Source organism: Syzygium oleosum, unplaced genomic scaffold (genome assembly GCF_021117445.2).
Source record: "Syzygium oleosum isolate NSW1041296 unplaced genomic scaffold, Sole_v2.1 Sole_v2.01, whole genome shotgun sequence".
Classification (NCBI taxonomy): Eukaryota; Viridiplantae; Streptophyta; class Magnoliopsida; order Myrtales; family Myrtaceae; genus Syzygium; species Syzygium oleosum.
Genome location: NW_026607485.1, coordinates 6,705,815 through 6,725,045, shown reverse-complemented (window position 1 = coordinate 6,725,045; position 19,231 = coordinate 6,705,815). Strand labels below are relative to the sequence as shown.

Genomic DNA, 19,231 nt, shown 5'->3' with positions numbered 1-19,231 from the left:
CGACCGGCCAGAGGTTGAAGATAAAGAAAAAAAAATAAAAGGAAAAAAATAAATAAAAATTCGAAAAAAATAAAAAATAATATTAAAATTTTAATTCAGGGTAAAATTGTCACATATGTACCAGTTTGGGATTTTTTGTGGTAAGTTCAGGGTAAAATTGTCACAGATGTACCAGTTTGGGGTTTTTTATGGTCAAAAAAATAGTTTGGGGTAAATGTGTCACAAGTGTACCAGTTTAGGGTTTTTCGTGGTATTAACCCTTTTCTTTATTGCAAATTTTTCAATAAATCGATAAATATTGACAATGTAAAATCATCGACTAATTTTTACGATTTTCTGAAGCTTGAGAGATCATAAATCTAAGATCAGAAGTAGAAGATAAAATCAAGGGTTAATACCATGAAAAACCCTAAACTGGTACACTTGTGACACATTTACCTCAAACTATTTTTTTGACCATAAAAAACCTCAAACTGGAACACCTGTGACAATTTTACCTCGAACTATTTTTTTGACCATCAAAAACCCCAAACTGGTACATCTGTGACAATATTACCTTGAACTTACTACAAAAAACCCCAAACTGGTACATATGTGACAATTTTACCCTGAATTAAAATTTTAATATTATTTTTTATTTTTTTCGAATTTTTATTTAGTTTTTTCCTTTTATTTTTTTTTTTTTATCTTCAACCTCCGGCCGGTCGCCGGCCCGGCGACCGGCCGAGGCGTGGCTGGGCCGAGGGCCGCCTCGCCGGCGTCGGCGAGTGTCCTCGCCGAGATCCGGCGAGGGCGACCCTCGCCGGCAGACGGCGAGGGCCGTCCGCGCTCAAGGCGTCGGGCGAGGGCCGCCTCGCAGGCGCGGCGAGGGCCATGCCTCCGCCCGCCCAGGCAAGGGCGATCCTCGCCCGACTCAGGTGAGGGCTGCCCTCGCCGGATCTGGCGAGGGCGACCCTCGCCTGCGTCGGGCGAGGGTTGCCCTCGCCGGCGTCGAGCGAAGGCTGTCCTCACCCGCCCAGGCAAGGGCGAGGGCTGCCCTTGCTGGCTTCGGACGAGGCAGCCCACGCCTGGGTGGGCGAGGACGACCCTCGCCCGATGCCAGCGAGGGCCGCCCTAGCTAGATCCGGCGAGGGTCGCCCTTGCCGAGTCGAGCGAGGGCGGCCCTCGCCAGTGGCTGCCGAGAGCGGCCCTCACCGGCTTCCGCCTCTGGCCGGTCGCCGGACCGGCGATCGACCAGAGGTTGAAGTGAAGAAAAAGAAAAGAAAAGAAAAAATTCAAAAAAATAAAAAAAAATAAAAAATAATATTAAAAATTAGTTGGGGTAAAATTGTCACATGTGTACCAGTTTGGGGTTTTTTTTTGTATGTTCGGGGTAAAATTGTCACAGGTGTACCAGTTTGGGGTTTTTTATGGTCAAAAAAATAGTTGGGGTAAATGTGTCACAAGTGTACCAGTTTAGGATTTTTCGTGGTATTAACCCTAAAATCAAAGAATAAGTTGTCCCACCTAAAAACCCTCGACCTGAACTTGAAGACAAGTGAAGAGGGACTGCAGGGGGTTGGGCTTTAGACCCATTAAAACCTTCATTGTATTGCATTTTATTACTCAAATTCATATCAACTCATTTAACAAAACTTAGCTAATCCATATATGACCCAACGCACATATACGAGTTAATAAATGGGTCTTTAGCCCATTTTAACACCGCTAGACACGATCGATGATTAGAGAAGGCATCTTTAAGCAAAGATGGGAAGTTGGTACGCTCTGCCTCGCCGTAGAAAATGTCCTTTCTAGTTCCCACAACTAGCCATAACTAGAGTTGATTTCATAGGAATATGATAAAAGATGTTACAAAATTTGGACCCTTTTTTGTTGGTGTCCTTGGGGCATTTTAGAAAGAGAGAAAAAAAATACATAATCTAATATACATCCTGTAAATTAAGCCTATCAAATGCCAAAACAAAAAAAGGAAATATGATCTTAATCTATTCTCATATATTAAACACATGAAACTCAGCTCCTCCTCATTAATAATACCCACTAATATCTGAAAGATTTAGAAAGAGGCAAAAAAAGGCAAGGAATATGCAATACATATCCATAGTATTAAATGCCAAAACAAAAAAAAGGAAGGCAATATGTATTTTCTTGGCAACTCATTTAAGTCCTTGCAGAGTCTTCTCTTGCCACATTTGCTTTAAAACCTTAATGCTGGTTTTTTTTCTCCGAAAGGGAACTGAGTTGTCATAAAGTGCTGCCATAAGCTATTTGACTATGAATGCGCATCTCTTTTACATAGATTTCCTTATTGACCAATCGTATGTACATGCTTAGAAAACCTAGATTAAAGGGAAAAGTCCAAAAGGCCCTCCCAATTGGATGCCTTTTTTCCTTAACGTATTCTCCGGAGTAGGACTTTTCTTAAAATACCCCTCGAACCGGAACACCGGGTTCCGATCGACCGCCCAACTCGTCGCCGGTGCTGAAATTTACCGTTCGGTGCACACGAGACGGTCACGTGCCAATTTCCAGCCTTCGGGCCAGGGCAATTTTGTCCAAAAAAATCCATTCGCTCTCTCCAACTCACCACCACCTATTAACGAACTCCAAATAAAAAGTCGCAAATTGACGAACTCAATTAAATATTTTAGCTTTAACTAAAAAAAAATCTCTAAGCCCAAACTATTCTATCATTAGTGATTTTGTCCACTATTCATCCATGAGGGCAACCATGTCGATTTTACATGTCGAAATCATGCAATTTCTTGGTGGGCTGCTATGGAGCTCCGGAGCTCCATAGCAGCCAAGCTCAACGGAGTCCTGGTCAATAGCCGCCATCGTCTTCACTCTAGTAAAGGCTCAACAGGTAGTCGCCCATGGACTTTACCTTACACTCTGATCCTCTGCCTCTAAATTCACCGACGCATTTCTCTTCAGCGATGTAGGACCTCTTACAGCGTCAGGTAGCTTCCTTCGTTTATGCACACCCGGCCATCTCAACACCTGCAAATGCACGACAACGTCGTAGCAAGCCTGATCCTCCGGCGGTTCACGGCTCCTGAGTCCGATTCACTATATATTCAAAGCTCGAGGACTTTTAATTTTCTCCGAATTCTCATTTAAAAAAAAACGCATACGACCTCCCTTCAACCCTAGGGTGCCAATTGCATTTTGGTTTGTAGCCAACCATGGTGGTCATTGACAAGGTAAAATAATCAAAACAGGAGAGCTCCCAAACTACGGGTGAGCATGGTCCGAGTGGGCGATTTTCACTCTAGAAACGGGAACCACCCACTAAGGATCGATTCTGAAAAATTGAAACCGGGAACCGTCCGTTAGTTCCATGAAACCGGTTCTACTGCCCAAGGACGGAGACGAAAAGACCGAGACAGAGATAGAGATGGAGAGTTGAGGTGAGCATCGACCGTGAAGAGTGAGAGAGTGAGAGTGAGCGTGAGACGAAAGCGAAAGAATGTGTTTCTTGACTTTATGTGGGGCTATAAACGTCGAGCAAGTTAGATTTAGTTTAGAAATTTAGGAGTTTTTTTTAAAATTAAAAATTAAAATAAATATATTATATTTATTATTATATTACCGGTCCGATCCGAGTAGGCGGGCGGGCGGTTTCACACTTGGAACCGGGAACCGGACCGGTACCCATTAGTTTCCAAAAATTGGAACTGGGGACCGGAACCAGTTCCCTTAGGAACTACCGGTTCTAAAAGGGAACCGGTTCCAGGCGGTCCCGGACGGTTCGGGTGATTCCCGGTTCTTTTACACACTCCTATCCCAAACACACACAAAATAATTTTGGCAAAATAGAAAGAAAAAAAGACAGAGAAGGGCAAAGACATAAGAAAATTGCCAAGCCCACATGTTTGGGGGACAGACACAGACGTTTCATTCTGCTGCTGCCGTATATAAAGCACAGAGGACTGCACAAACGGAGGCCCAAAACCAAAGAAGACGGGAAGACTGAGATGTATATATTGCTCTGTTTCTCCATTCCTCGTCTCTGGAGATTTTGTTCATATGTTTCGCGTCACTCCTCTTGAACTTTAGCTGGAATCGGTACGTCTCCGATCGTTCCCGCACACTGGTTTTCTCGCAAAATCAAATTTTGCTCACTCATTTGGGGATCTTTCGCGAATACGAATAGTGGGTCGTCGATATCATTTCAATTCTGGGTTTGTTTCTTCATCCGTCGCTCGATTCCGGGTATCGATTGGGCAGTCGAATCTGATAGGATGGTGTGGAATTTGCCCCGGATGTGAAGTGGGTGTTTGACAGAAGCATTGATCATTGAGATGTTGTGACGTGGGTTTCGTTTTTTCTTTTTTCTTTTTTTTGATGTGGTTTTGATCGGCGATTTCGATTGTTAATGCAGGGAACTTTTGTTCGTCCACTCTCTCAGTTGAATCCGTAATAAGGTATCGCTTTGAATTCTTTTGTTGAATGGATAATCTCTCGTTTCCAGCCTGCGGGTAGTTGATTCAATGTTAGCTTTGATAGTGCTGTTACAAGGTTCTTTGATTCTTCATACGGCTACGTTTTTGTTGTCTTCGTTTGATTTTTATGGTAATCATTGAAAGGCTCGAGTATATGGATTTGTGTTGATGGAGGATTGATGAAATTGTATTAATGTGACTAAATGTGATTTAGTCTTATGAGAGGAACTATTTTGTGCAGCTCGATAATGGCGTCGATAACTTCTGCTAAGAGTTGCAATAGTACTAGCAGTAGCTGCTGCCAAGTGTCGCCTTCGGCATTGGTCCAAGAAAAAGCGAGTCGGAACAAGAGAAAATTCAGGGCTGATCCGCCGTTGAGTGATATGAGCAAGCCTTTATCCATGCCTCAAATTGATTATGTGAGTTATGAGTTCTCTGCTGAGAAGTTTGAGACCATGACAAGACAAGGACAGGCTGCTCCTTGTGGCGCTTGTAATCACAAGGATTATCTCGACGGGTTGAAACTTGACCTTGAATTGTCCAGTGCCGCAGATGCATCCGAGGTCGGGCCCAGCCGGAATAAGGAAGAAGTAGGAGCAGACGAGTCCGCTGATTGGAGTGATCTTACAGAAAGCCAGTTAGAAGAGCTTGTGTTGAGCAATCTCGACACGATCTTTAAGAGTGCCATTAAGAAAATCGTGGCTTGTGGCTACACTGAGGAAGTTGCTACAAGTGCTGTATTGCGCTCTGGCCTTTGCTATGGCTGCAAGGATATTGTGTCAAATATCGTGGATAACACTTTGGCATACCTGAGAAATGGTGTGGAGATTGATCCTGGAAGGGACCAATACTTTACAGACCTAAAGCAGCTGGAGATGTATGTTCTTGCTGAACTTGTTTGCGTTCTTCAAGAAGTAAGGCCTTTCTTCAGCACTGGGGATGCAATGTGGTGCTTACTGATATGCGACATGAATGTGTCACATGCTTGTGCAATGGATGCTGATCCCTTGAATGGTTTTGGTGGTGATGGAGGTCCGATTGCGAGCTCCTCTATTTCCATCGAAAGCCGTCTTAGGTCGGATGTGAAAAGTTCAGAACTGACCTTGTCAAATCCTTGTAACGCAGTCCCTGCTGCTCCTTGTGCCCATAATTATCAGTCAAATGAACCTACCGTGGGAGTACATCAAAATTTATCCCAGCCAGAAAGTTCGCCGGTACAAAATATATCAGGAGAAACTGTGAGCAGCTCACTTGTTACTGTCAACAAATCTTCGGATTTTGCAGCAGCATCTCTAGCCCCTGCTGTGGAAGAAAAATTTGTTAGCAAAAAGGTTCATGGTGGCAGCAAGAGAGATTATGCGCTTCGTCAAAAGTCACTACATCTAGAGAAACACTACCGAACGTACGGTTCTAAAGGGTCCTCAAGGGCAGCGAAGCTTGGCAGTTTGGGTGGACTGATGTACGATAAGAAACTTAAATCCATGTCCGACTCAACTTCTAAGAGTGCTTCCTTAAAAACAAATAAGGCAGTTGCAATTAATGCAGCTCAAGGAAACGGTCATGGCGGTCTTTCAAACAGTTCGGAACCACCTTCTTCTGCAGTATTCAATTTGGAAAGTGTATCTACCGCTCCGGAAGTTTCTCGTACTAAAATCCCATTAGATTCACCTGTCGTGGGCAGCCCATCTGTGGTATCTGCACTGGTGAACGTGCCTCCATTTTCGGCTACCAATCCTGATCTTTCTCTTTCACTTACTACAAAAAGCGACCTGGTCCCTGTCTCCACAAGTTGTAATGCCGAGAGATCCGATTTCAATTTTGCTGGAATACCATATGACAAGACTTCTGGCCAATGGGTACCTCGGGATAAGAAAGAAGAGTTGATCTTGAAGCTTGGTCCAAAATTACATGATTTGCAAAGTCAGCTGCAGGAATGGACCGAATGGGCCAATCAAAAGGTTATGCAGGTTGCACGTAGGCTGAGCAAGGATAAGGCAGAGCTCAAGGCACTGAAGCAAGAGAAAGAAGAAGTTGAGCGGCTGAAGAAAGAGAAGCAGGCTTTGGAGGAGAATACCATGAAAAAGCTCTCTGAGATGGAAAATGCACTGTGCAAGGCTAATGGCCAAGTGGAGCGAGCAAAGTCTGCTGTCCGGAGGCTTGAGGTGGAGAATGCTGCTTTAAGGCAAGAGATGGAAACCGCCAAGTTAAGAGCTGCCGAATCAGCTGCAAGCTGTCAGGACGTATTTAAGAGGGAGAAGAAGATGCAAATGAAGTTGCAGTCCTGGGAGAAGCAGAAAACCATGTTCCAGGAAGAGCTACTGACTGAAAAACACAGGTTTGCACAGCTTATACAGGATGTAGATCAGGCTAAAGATCTCCATAATCGGCGTGAGGTAAGATTTTAACTGTGACTTGACTGTAGAATCTTACGAGAATTTGAGGCATTATTGTGATGATCGGATATGGTTTGTGTAAATTTCATTTCATTTAGGCTATTGGGCAGTGACAGATTGATGTCACAAGCCTATTTTGGTCGCTCTGACTGGACCTGAGTAACTGCAGAAGTCTGACTCCCTTTTATTTTGGGGGTGGATTCAAAAAAGAGTCTCATGCCAGATTATATCGTTGTCCTTTTATAAGTTAATACCCTCTTTGTTCGCCTTGCTGCTTTGCCCTTTTATGTTTAACCTACAATATCTAATATGCCTTTCACGTGGGCAATGTCCTAGCTAGTCAAGGTAATTTCTTGAGATAGTTGAATGAATCCGATGATGCTATCACGAATTTTTGTATGAGATGAACCCATTTCAATTATGCCAACAGACAGTCTCAACGGAGAAGAATAATTATACATGACCCTGCTCATGTTATAAGCTTAATGTTCTTATTTACGTATGTTCTTATGTGCATGACACATGAAATGGGTTTTGTGCTGTACATGTGTCGTCAGGAAAAAGGTTCTGGGTAAATGATCCTCTCCAGCAGAGAATTGATCATCAATAGACTCTTAAAACAGTATACATTCTTGATATTTTCCATTTACAATTCTATCCTTTTAACTGTTAATAATTCTCTCGGAGGTAAATGTCGGTCAAGGCTCTGATACATCACTTGGTTTTCGAGAGCACTTTCTTTCCACCTACATATTCTTTGTGTTACACTTTAGTAATTGAGTGTATTTGTAGCTTATTCCTCTTTATTGGGTTAAAGTAACTGGAGAATGTGTGCTGTTGTGCAAGCAAATAGATCTGCGCAACGATTCAGGAAATAGTATCAATATGGGTTATGGGATTGTGGCTAGATGTGTCAAGAGCCTTAGAAAATACTGCTAAAAAGTACAGCCGATAGAGAAGAAATTTGATATATGGAAGAAGCAGTTAATCACTGTAATTTTAAGGTCCTGCATCTTAAAAAATTCGCTATAGTTGACTCAATGATGACAACATTTCTGGTCTCTGTTCATTTTACATAACCTTGATATGGAGATTGTAAATGTCACAGGCTAGGTGGCAACAGGAAGATAAGGCAAAGGAAGATTCATGGGTGCAGGTCAATTCATTGAGAAAAGAGACGGAACAGATAGAGGCTTCCACAAAATCCAAGGAACAGCTCACTAAATCGGATGCAGAAAACACTTCACAGAAGTACAATGAGGATATCCAGAGGCTTGAAAAGGAAATCTCTCAGTTGAGGCTGAAGGCAGACTCTTCCAAAATCGCTGCTCTTTGGAGGGGGATCGATGGAAGTTATGCCAGCAGGCTCACGGACCCAGGAAAGGGCTCTCATAACTTGCCCGAAGACCCTCTTATGCTGGAGGTTGTGGACTTCCAAGAGTACTTGGGGATTGGTGTACGACGTGAGAGAGAGTGCGTGATGTGTCTCTCGGAAGAAATGTCTGTGGTGTTCCTCCCCTGTGCCCATCAAGTGGTGTGCTCGACATGCAATGAGCTCCACGAGAGGCAAGGTATGAAGGATTGCCCTTCTTGTAGGAGCCCCATCCAGCAAAGGATCTCTGTGCGTTTTCCTCCTGCTCGCTCTTAATATATTTTCCTAAAAGCGAGCGTGACTCAGTCTCCTGAATAATGGGTTGATGGACTCCTCTGAAATGAATAAGTGAATTGAATATTACTCCTCCAAAGAGTTTCAAGTGACAGAGCTATATTTCCGTTCTGCTGTAAGGTTGATGACTTATGCATGAAATTGAGTCAGACACATGGGGATATAATTATGAGCAGTCGTCCTTTTTCCTTAAGTGAACCAGGTTCTTATTACAATTTTCCGGTAGACAAGCTTTTGTAAGAGTCATTCATACAGAAGTTAGCCATTTAGAACAAGTGATTTTCAAATTTTTTTGTCTCCCTAGGATCCTGGCATCAGGTTTTCGCTCTCTATTCGGAAGAAATCAGATTTTCATTAGCTTCCTCCATAAGCCTCCTCACTACTTGCTTCTCCTCTGGTAATTTCCATTAGCTTTCTTGACAGTACACCTTCCCTGGTTTCATGTGCGCTCACTTGATAATTGGTTTGGATGCGCTATTGATTGCATCTGATCGTTGTGATTATGGTTGGACTTTGCCGCAAAATAAAGAGCTGAAGAAGATTGGAGATTTTTCCTCCATCATGTCTGTGTCATTTAGGAGCAAATTGTTGAGGGCAAGTCTTCTACAAACAAGCATAAGCCACTCGGTGATTAAGTTCTTATAAGCTACAAGCCAAGTGGTACTTGACACCAAGGACTCTTTTTTGGTTTTCGGCCTTTTCTTTTTCTTTGTTTAGCTGAATCCACAGTTAGAATATTCTTTTGGGGGCATTGTTTGTGCTTGTAGTTGCATTGCAGCATTGAATATCTTCAAAGTTTTGAGGGGTTGGTGGTAAGTTAGAATCCTAGCCAGAAAAGAGGAAAAGAGAGAATTCTGTTTGCAATATAATGAGTTGCCAACACCAATTCCTGCTGAAATCTCTTTCTTCTCAAGAGATGGCTTCTGCTACCGAACATTTTGTAACCAACGATGTTGTTAATCTCGCAACACTTGTGGGGATTACCGTGGACAATAGGTTCATTGGAAAAATTTTGGACACTTGAAAAGGGCCACATGACGATAATCCTGCATCTATGGAAGCTAGCCAACTCTTGTTTTGTTCGGGACTCGTATTTACTTGTTGATGAGTTCAATAATCCTAATGCTATAACTTGGAAGTCATGTCCATCTCGACATTCTTTATTGCAAAATTTGTTCAAATTAGAGTCCTTTAAGTATACTAGTAAGTGACACCGAGATTAGCATCGCCGTAACAAATATAAAGCAACATATGCGAACTAGGTATCTTTTACAGCATGAGATATGATGAAAATGATTGGAGATAATGACTCACGCTTGCTCATAGTTTGGTGTGGGAAATTATTTTCCTAACGAGAGGCCAATGAATATGGTTTTTCTTGATGAGAAACATTCACGTGAAAATACATTTGGTTCATAGAATAACAATTCATCAGAATTGTGGCAGAAGGATAAGGAGAGAGGAGGATCACAATTTCATATCTGTCCGAGAGCAAACCACGTGGCAGAAGCCCTTTGGATGCAAAGTATATTGCTTTCTGGTGGGTTCCCAGGTCCCACTGGTAATGTTTTTTCAGCTGAAAAGAGGAGTTGTCCATTCATCATTTATTAAATGTTGACCATAATAATAACTTTGAAATCCCACAAATGTCCTCCACTTGAATTTTGATGGAAAGATTTCTTGCATCTTCATGGAAAATCACTTGGAATTGTCACTTGTGCTTAAGCCATTATGATGTGCCAGCTCAGTCTTGATATTAAGTACCAAAAAAAAAAAAAAGCAGCATTATAAATAAAAAACTCGGTGTGTATTTTTAATATCGTTTGAGATGTATTACTTTAATTAGAAATCGACTATTTCCTCATTGGGTGCGGCACTCTCTTCTCTTACACATATCGGGTAATTACTAGAGCACACACGTCCATGGTCATGATAGCGGCCTTAAGATTATGTGCAAGTGTAGTGATTTGAATCCAAATTTGTATGAGTAAACCAATATGTTCGAATGCAATGCATTACCTGACATTGTAACGTGTTCTTTCAATGATGTTTTGCAATTGAACCAGACGCACTTCCTGAGGCACAACAATAGAAGAGTCACATAATTTGAGCAGACTATCTTGTACCATAGATAGGCTTGAACCTTTCTTTGAAGCTTGTCCATTACACTCCCTAGATGAATCCCAGTTAAAAACTAGAGTAAAAGCTATAAAAAGCGATTACGTTCTCTTTGAATAAAAAAACCCCCAGACAACGTCACTACTCTTTCTAATCCAATTCTTAATTCTGGTGTAACACGCATGAAGATTGATGTCATGTTAAAGTTATTTTAATCTTGTGCTCACCACTTTGTAGTTTGTATATCATAGATATACCACAAAGCATAGTGAAAACGATAATTATATAATAATGTGGGCATCGAAATGTGTGCCTTGGATAGCTCAAGCAGATCATGACCTGTTTATCTTTTCCTCTTGTTCATGCTTAAGAAGTTAATAACTTAAAAGATATAGTGCAGTTGAGTTTTGTTTCCTTCACTTTAAAGAGGGAAAATATAATAATTATATACTTAAAATCATTAGCTACTTCGTGTTGATCGTGTCTACTATGTAATGTGAACTTAGCAATATATAAGTTCGTTTTTTATTTTCAATATAGATTATCTATCTATAAAAGATATCTCAAAGGGTTTTATTGTTATTTCCCATAATTCAAGGATTACACACTCCTGTGGAGTTGGAGACAACCAAAAACAAAAAGCTTGAGTAACCACCATAACTTAAGACCTCATCCACTCATGTCACTTGTCACTCTTTTCTCTTGTTCATTAACCACCAATTAGATTAAAGAAATAAAGAAAAAAAGGGAAACGAAACAATTCAACCGCCATTTCTAGTTTCAAGAAGCTCTCTGAGAGTCTGAGCCTCAAGCATCATGAAGAAGTTCGCAGATCCCTTTTAGTTTCTTGGTGAATCAGGTATGGCATTGGTTACAGCTTCAGAATGGTAGACTTCATCACTTTTTTGCATGTTGCATGTGGATCATTTGATGGGCGAACGTAGCTTGTGAATGTTTGGTCCAACTTCTTGTTCAGGTCCTGAGTTCATACAAAATTTTGCGAGCTTTCTTTTCGGATGCAAAAGAGCCGCATTAGATCTTCGGGTCTAGTGTATCGTGGAAACGGAATATGGCGAGGTCTATATTAGCTTAATCATGTCATTTGAAAGCTTGTTGATTGTTGCAGTTGCACCATGTCATCGAACTATTCAGTAGTCTGGTACTGATATGACGTGTGAAATCCGTTTTGAATAGAATATTTATGTGGCATGTGACTTGGAGATCTTATGTTTGATTGGAATTGTTTGTCATCCTTTTTTTACATTTTGTAATTACAGGTTGTATCAGTAAGGAGATAATTGCCTTCGACGATGGAAGGCGTGCTCATGAGGACTACCTCGGATGTTTTTAAGCATGGTCTGTTCAAGAGGCATCATTTGGAGCAAGTGGGTGTCCTGGTCAGGGACAACCGCCCTTCACTTCAGGCAAGCCGGGGCCATAGGCCTCATGGTATCCTCTGTCAAGAATCGGATGGAACTGGGTTTGTAAATCCGAAGCACAAGAGAAACAAGCCATCACTTACGAAGACACAAGCAATACTTACACCTGTCACAGACCCAACCTTTACGGCAAAAAAGGTGAATCAGGTTGTTTCAGCTTATGACACACTAGCAAAACAGGAAATGCATTACCAGAGCAAGTTTATTACCAAATTTAAATAACGTTTGATCACCTAATGCGGCTGCTTTAGAGAATCCCTTTACCAAATGACAAAACAATCTAGGAAACTAGGAAGTACAGTTCAGCTTTGACTATCTATCCTCGCATGTAGTTACCAAGCTAGCAAACCATGTCAACTATAACATCATATCAAGTGATAATTTCTTCTGTTCGTTCGTGTTGCAAAGAGAGGTTTTATTCTGATCTATGTGTTCTGCAGAGAGTTTTTACATTTGGAAAAGGGAGGAGCGAGGGAAATAAGGGCATGAAGTCCTTGGTAAGTGCCTTATTTCCTAAAAATTCAGCCAATGGAATGTGAAACTTTCCTTTTTTGTGTTGACTTATATTGAGGTAGCATTCGATAGGTGTTAAAAGAACTGAAAGTGAAACATATGTCATTTGAATCATGGGACAAAGTATACGCTCTCCAATATGACATTGTCAAATTGAACATTCACTTTTGAAATTATGAACTTTGAAACCTATGACCGTGATGAATGCCTTTGAGATTATGCATTTATTAAATTTTGTAGTTGGGAGGAAAAGGAGCGAACCTAGCAGAGATGGCTAGCATTGGATTATCTGTGCCTTCCGGGCTTACCATATCGACAGAAGCATGCCAAGAGTACCAGCAGAATGGGAATAAGCTTCCGCACGGTCTGTGGGAGGAGATTTTGGAAGGTTTGGAGAGCGTAGAGAAGGACATGGGGGCAGTCCTTGGTGACCCTTCAAAGCCACTCCTTCTATCTGTTCGATCTGGTGCAGCGGTAGGAATTCCTTAACCGCTCCAGAGCTAAATTTGTCAGACTATCGGTGCATTATGATTCTCCTATATTTGTAGATATCGATGCCTGGCATGATGGACACTGTCCTTAATCTTGGGCTTAATGACGATGTTGTTGCTGGTCTGGCTGCGAAAAGCGGGGAGCGCTTTGCCTATGACTCTTATAGACGATTTCTAGACATGTTTGGAGATGTTGTAAGTAAATAGTGCTCGATTCTTTTTAGATCTTTGCTTAATGCTTAGTCTACCTAATCATGGTCCTGGCAAGTGAGCCAGAATTGTACTTGCATTATTTCGAGTATAGTGTTCAACTTCGTTCTTGCACCTCTTTCATTTTATACCAACATTACAAAGGACTTTCTTTTCTGCGTAAATTTAGGTCATGGGCATTCCACATTCATCATTCGAGGAGAAGCTAGAGCAGTTGAAACACTTGAAAGGTGTTGGACTAGACACCGACCTAACAGCTTCAGATCTTAAAGAGCTTGTGGCACAATACAAGAATGTTTATCTTGAAACGATGGGAGAAGAATTCCCTTCAGGTACCAAGTACCAGCCAGTTTACATATCGCAACATAACAATAAAGGAGATAAGATGATAACAGTGCTTCTTCTAACATGTATAAGAATCGAAGAATTAATTTTTTTTTGTTTGAATTGCATCCGTTTTGCAGATCCAAGAAAGCAGTTAGAGTTAGCTGTCAAAGCCGTTTTTGATTCGTGGAACAGTCCAAGGGCTATAAAGTACCGAAGCATCAATCAAATAACGGGATTGAAGGGCACCGCTGTGAATATTCAGTGCATGGTTTTTGGAAACATGGGAAATACTTCAGGGACAGGAGTGCTGTTCACCAGAAACCCGAGCACGGGTGAGAAGAAGCTCTACGGCGAGTTTTTGGTCAATGCACAGGTTATATATCTGGTCTTTTCTTCTTTGATGTGTTGCCGCTTCTGGTGACTCAGTAATGTCACAAATCAGTCGGCATATTTATTGACAAGCTAGTTTGTGGCTAAATAACATGACAGGGGGAGGATGTGGTAGCGGGAATTAGAACTCCGGAAGATTTAAACACGATGAAGAATTGCATGCCGGAAGCTTACAAAGAACTCGTGGAGAACTGCGAAATCTTAGAGAAGCATTACAAAGACATGATGGTATGGAATCTCTTTCTATTGTTAGATAGATCATTACACCACTGTGCTAGAGCGATATCTCCATCCTTCAACCTTAGCAAGACATACGCACCGATTTTCTATGTTAGTTCCCTGCTCTGAATTCGATGAGATAAACTGGATCCTCATTTGCAGATGTAGGCCTCAGAATTTGAGACTAAAGTCGTTGCATGTCTGACTTTGATACATACAGGATATTGAGTTTACAGTTCAAGAAAATAGGCTGTGGATGTTGCAATGCCGGTCTGGAAAGCGTACTGGCAAGGGCGCAATAAAGATCGCGGTAGACATGGTGAATGAAGGGCTTGTCGACATTCGTTCTTCTATGAAGATGGTGGAGCCTCAGCATCTCGATCAACTTCTTCATCCACAGGTACACATGCTCAAATTCTGCAAGACACTTGGGTCTCTTTACGATCAAATAGTGATGAGAGAATGTAGGAGTAACTGTGTCTGCATCCTAATCCATCTAATCTGCCAGCAGATATCTCTCGTTGTAAGTATAAACAATTTCACTGAGTCCTATATCCAACCTAATGCCTTTGTGTATCTTCATTCGCATATAAATGTGACACTACCAACATTTTCAAAGTACTTAATCTCGTTGAAGGGATAATTTCATGAGTCTATAAAAATTATATGACATCATAAAAGGCCCAAACAGAACCCGCATTAACGTAAATACCTGTATAATAGGACGTGCATCCGCATTGCGTCTTTCTGGGGTCTGTCTTTCTTAAATTTATTGTATAATTTGGTCGGGACGGAAAATTTACACTCCTGTATGGATTTATGCTCACACTTACTACTATTCAAGATCTTGCTGAAGTTTTCAACTGCTGTTTTCAGTTTGAAAACCCAGCCGCATACAAAGATAAAATTGTTGCTACGGGGTTGCCTGCTTCACCAGGAGCCGCTGTGGGCCAAGTTGTGTTCAGCGCCGATGATGCCGAAGAATGGCATGCTCAAGGAAAAAGTGCCATTCTGGTATGGCAGTTCTGGCATTAATTCTCATGCTCTATATGCATTGTAACTGGAGAGGGAGTTCTTTACTGTGCTATCTGGCATTTCAACCTTCTAAACTGATGACATAAACTATGATCGATATGTATTGAGCAAAGAAAAGTGGTTCAAACAAATTTGATCACGAGTTGACGAACTGGCAATGGAAAAATGAGCCTTTTTCTTGGAATTAAAACTGTGAGGATCTCTTTTGGGATGCAAGCTCAAATTAAGACAGGCGAATTAACACTTTTTCTGTGTGTGTAAAGGTTAGGACTGAGACAAGCCCAGAGGATGTTGGTGGAATGCATGCTGCTGCTGGTATTTTAACAGCTAGAGGTGGCATGACATCTCATGCGGCGGTCGTGGCGCGTGGATGGGGAAAGTGTTGTGTCTCTGGCTGCGCTGATATCCTCGTAAATGATGCTGAGAAGGTAATTTTTCCTGCAAACCCTCTCTCTCAGCTATGTTACTCTGGCTCTTCTGTTGAGTTGACATACCCATTCCTAGACAGATAGGACACAAGTATCGGTGTGGTTATGGAGACATTTCATCTTGAACTCCACAATTGTGAATTTGTGTCTTCTTGTGAAACTACTGTCTAGATCACCGTTATAAAAAAATTTAGAGTGTGATGAACCCATTAAATTTTCAGACACAAGGTGATCACATCAGTGGGTTCTTTTCCAATAGTGCAGGTGGTCACAATTGGAGACAAGGTAATTAAAGAAGGCGAATGGATCTCCCTTAACGGATCGACTGGCGAAGTGATTTTGGGTAAACAACCACTTTCACCTCCAGCATTGAGTGGTGACATAGAGATCTTCATGTCCTGGGTCGATGAAATAAGGTCTCTCAAGGTACAGCTCCTTTTCTCCAGTCTTTTCTTCATCTTGTAAAAGTTCTTGCAGTTTAACATGTATGTTCTTTGATATTCTCTTAGTGATCGGGTGATATCATACCGTTCAATGTTAGGTTATGGCAAATGCTGACACCCCTGAAGATGCTCTTACAGCCAGAAACAATGGCGCCCAAGGGATTGGACTTTGCAGGACAGAACACATGGTGAAGATCATTTTCCCACTTTGATCAGTCATTCTTGTCATGGAAGCAATAGAACGCAAATTTTGCTGGTCTTAAATACTTGCCTTGTCCAAAGGGTCGAGAGGAATCTCTCATATACTTGAAATGGCATGATTATAATGCCTCCTTAAGGTGTCAAAATGGTGGTTTATTGAGTTATTGATGAAGAATCCAATTATATTAGCATGCTGTCTTGTTTATACCGACAGCGGGTGAAGTTGTTGCGGATGGATAATTTTCTCGCATGTGCATGAATTTCCTTGTGTGACATGCAGTCATGTGTCATGCGGTACTCTGAACTCAATTTTGATCATCTATGTTTTTTCATCATGTTCAGTTCTTTGCTTCGGATGAGAGGATAAAAGCAGTGAGAAAGATGATAATGGCGGTCACCACTGAACAGAGAAAGGCAGCATTGAATCAGTTGCTGCCTTATCAACAATCTGATTTTGAGGGGATATTTCGTGCTATGGATGGTAACTGTATTGCCTTCGCATACTATTTATGTCTTTCTCCATATTCTTTTTTTGCAAACATTTGTGTTCTCGGTAATTACATGAAATGGTGTCTCGAAATTCCAGGCCTTCCAGTGACCATCCGGCTGTTAGATCCGCCACTTCATGAGTTTCTTCCGGAAGGGGACCTAGAACAGATTGTTAGTGAACTAACCACAGAGACCGGCATGACTGAAGATGAAGTTTACTCAAGGATCGAGAAATTATCTGAAGTAAATCCCATGCTTGGATTCCGAGGCTGCAGGTTTGTGATCCTTCTGATTATTTGCAAGCTGTGGTTTCTGCTTAAATGCTAATGTTCAAGAAAAATGGATTTGCCTACTTCCTCTAGTTTTTGTTTTTTATTGTATTTTGTCAGAATACTTACTTTAGTTGACTAGTCCGGAAGTTACATAAACTCACATGCTCCGCAAGTTTCGTGTATAATTAGCAATGCTTGAATTATGGAAACGTCGAATGCATCCTCTCAGTTCAATACTAACCTTTTCGCTCAAACGGGCAACTGCTTCTATTGCGTCAATATGAATTTCCTTTTATTTTCTTGGCATGTAAACAGGCTAGGCATATCATACCCCGAGCTGACTGAAATGCAAGTTCATGCAGTTTTCCAAGCCGCGGTGACAATGAGCCGCCAGGGCTTCACAGTTCTTCCAGAGATAATGGTTCCACTAGTGGGAACGCCTCAGGCATGACTATCTTTCATTTCCTCTTCTAAATATGCATAGTCCAAATCTTTTACAGTTAAGAGTGAGTTCCCAAAACTCTCATTTACTGAACTCTCTTAGCTAATATCTCCACAAAAATAACCACTCATGCTGAATATGAGCTTGAATTGATCTGGGTTTCACTTTTATAGTCAACAGTCCCCCTGGAAGTGCCTCCACTCAACTGCATGAACTGTAGTTTAATGACCTTTTTGGACATTTTGGTTTTGGATGTAAGGACTGAAACAGTCCTCATGGAAAATTTGATGATTTTGATTGCCAGGAACTAGGACATCAGGTGAGTTTAATACGTAGCATTGCCAAGAAAGTATTCTCTGAGGCGGGTTCATCATTAAGCTACAAGATTGGGACAATGATTGAGATTCCTAGGGCCGCTCTTGTGGCCGATGAGGTGCGTAAACCATTTGTTCCTTATGTGCCGGGTCTAACCGACACTATGCAGTGTTCCCATTCTCTTCTCTGCAGTTGCACTTTCGTTGTTTTTACTGTTTTAAAGGATCGCTCTGATGAACACAAATGTTAATGCTGGAGCATATTGCATATCATTGTGTTTATTGACTTTGCTCATTCTTTGGTGCAATTAACCATAGATTGCAAAGGAGGCAGAGTTCTTCTCCTTTGGGACCAACGATCTAACGCAAATGACGTTCGGATACAGCAGAGACGACGTTGGCAAATTCCTTCCTATATACTTGTCCAAAGGCATCCTGCAAGCTGATCCTTTCGAGGTCAGTCCCACACCTTACCTCCAAGAGCCGAGGGAGAGCCTCGCCAAATTCCTGACAATCCGAATTTTCTTGCTTGCAGGTGCTAGATCGGAGAGGCGTAGGCCAACTTATCAAGATTGCAACCGAGAGAGGCCGAGCAGCTAGGCCAAACTTAAAGGTAATCGTCAGTGAATGAGTAGACTTGCTCATTAGTACACTGCAGCGGTAAACACATCATTCCCCTTATTACACCCGCATATTTGGCTTTCCATGAATTCACCTTACATGGTTGATTTTCCCGTACATCGTTCTCGCGTTAGTTCTTACTGCATAAAAACTGCTGTCGTCGAAATATCAGCGATGCCCGGCTTCTAAGTTACATATCATGAAAAACGATCAGCCAAACAATAGGGTCCGCACTTGGACTTCAGTGAATAGTCTGCGACGGAGCGTCGTGCGCGACAGTTTCCTTCATCTACTTATTTTCCTTTGAGATGTGCAAGTGATGCGGGACTGAAAACAGGTCGGTATATGCGGAGAACACGGGGGCGAGCCATCTTCGGTTGCCTTCTTTGCGGAGGCTGGACTGGACTACGTTTCGTGTTCTCCCTTCAGGTCTCTATCTAATACTCTTTTAACTCTTTGCTGAATTCGCCCGGGCTCCGCGTCTGCTGTCTCACTTAATTCTCTCGACTTCGGAAGAGTGGCATTCTCATTTTTCATTCCGCCTTCGCAGGGTCCCTATTGCTAGGCTCGCGGCGGCTCAAGTAGCGGTTTGAAGACAAGTCGCCCCATCGACGATGGCAATTGCTCTCGCGCATTCGACGATTTTGCGCCCGGTCTGTATATAATCGCCGTCCATGTAAAGAAGCGACGATAATAATAACGATTCTGAGATGAATAAAGGGTACCCATGTGTTGGATCTGATGTGATCAATCTATGACATTTACCATT

At 41.9% G+C, this 19,231-nt stretch overlaps 2 protein-coding genes across 3 annotated transcripts; both read left to right on the top strand.

Moving 5' to 3' along the window:
- Positions 1 to 3,940: 3,940 nt before the first annotated feature.
- Positions 3,941 to 8,589, top strand: LOC115685003 (putative E3 ubiquitin-protein ligase RF298). Its single transcript, XM_030609978.2, has 4 exons — positions 3,941 to 4,074; positions 4,391 to 4,433; positions 4,693 to 6,844; positions 7,953 to 8,589. The coding sequence occupies exons 3-4, from the start codon at positions 4,700 to 4,702 to the stop codon at positions 8,490 to 8,492; spliced, it is 2,685 nt and encodes an 894-aa protein (XP_030465838.1). The 5' UTR covers positions 3,941 to 4,074; positions 4,391 to 4,433; positions 4,693 to 4,699; the 3' UTR covers positions 8,493 to 8,589.
- Positions 8,590 to 11,280: 2,691 nt separating this feature from the next.
- On the top strand, positions 11,281 to 19,204 carry LOC115685002 (pyruvate, phosphate dikinase, chloroplastic). 2 transcript variants are annotated; one of them, XM_030609975.2, is made up of 21 exons: positions 11,283 to 11,487; positions 11,906 to 12,205; positions 12,508 to 12,564; positions 12,821 to 13,054; positions 13,129 to 13,266; positions 13,451 to 13,613; positions 13,746 to 13,981; positions 14,098 to 14,226; positions 14,438 to 14,617; positions 15,094 to 15,231; positions 15,516 to 15,680; positions 15,945 to 16,106; positions 16,222 to 16,311; positions 16,667 to 16,805; positions 16,911 to 17,088; positions 17,401 to 17,530; positions 17,832 to 17,960; positions 18,160 to 18,297; positions 18,377 to 18,454; positions 18,800 to 18,891; positions 19,013 to 19,204. In XM_030609975.2, exons 2-21 carry the CDS (start codon positions 11,939 to 11,941, stop codon positions 19,053 to 19,055), a joined length of 2,886 nt encoding a protein of 961 aa, XP_030465835.1. In that variant the 5' UTR covers positions 11,283 to 11,487; positions 11,906 to 11,938; the 3' UTR covers positions 19,056 to 19,204. The 2 variants fall into 2 exon arrangements, with proteins under 2 accessions (XP_056169073.1, XP_030465835.1); XM_056313098.1 differs by lacking the exons at positions 18,800 to 18,891; positions 19,013 to 19,204 and adding an exon at positions 18,635 to 18,793 and having other exon boundaries at positions 11,281 to 11,487.
- The last annotated feature ends 27 nt before the right edge of the window (positions 19,205 to 19,231 follow it).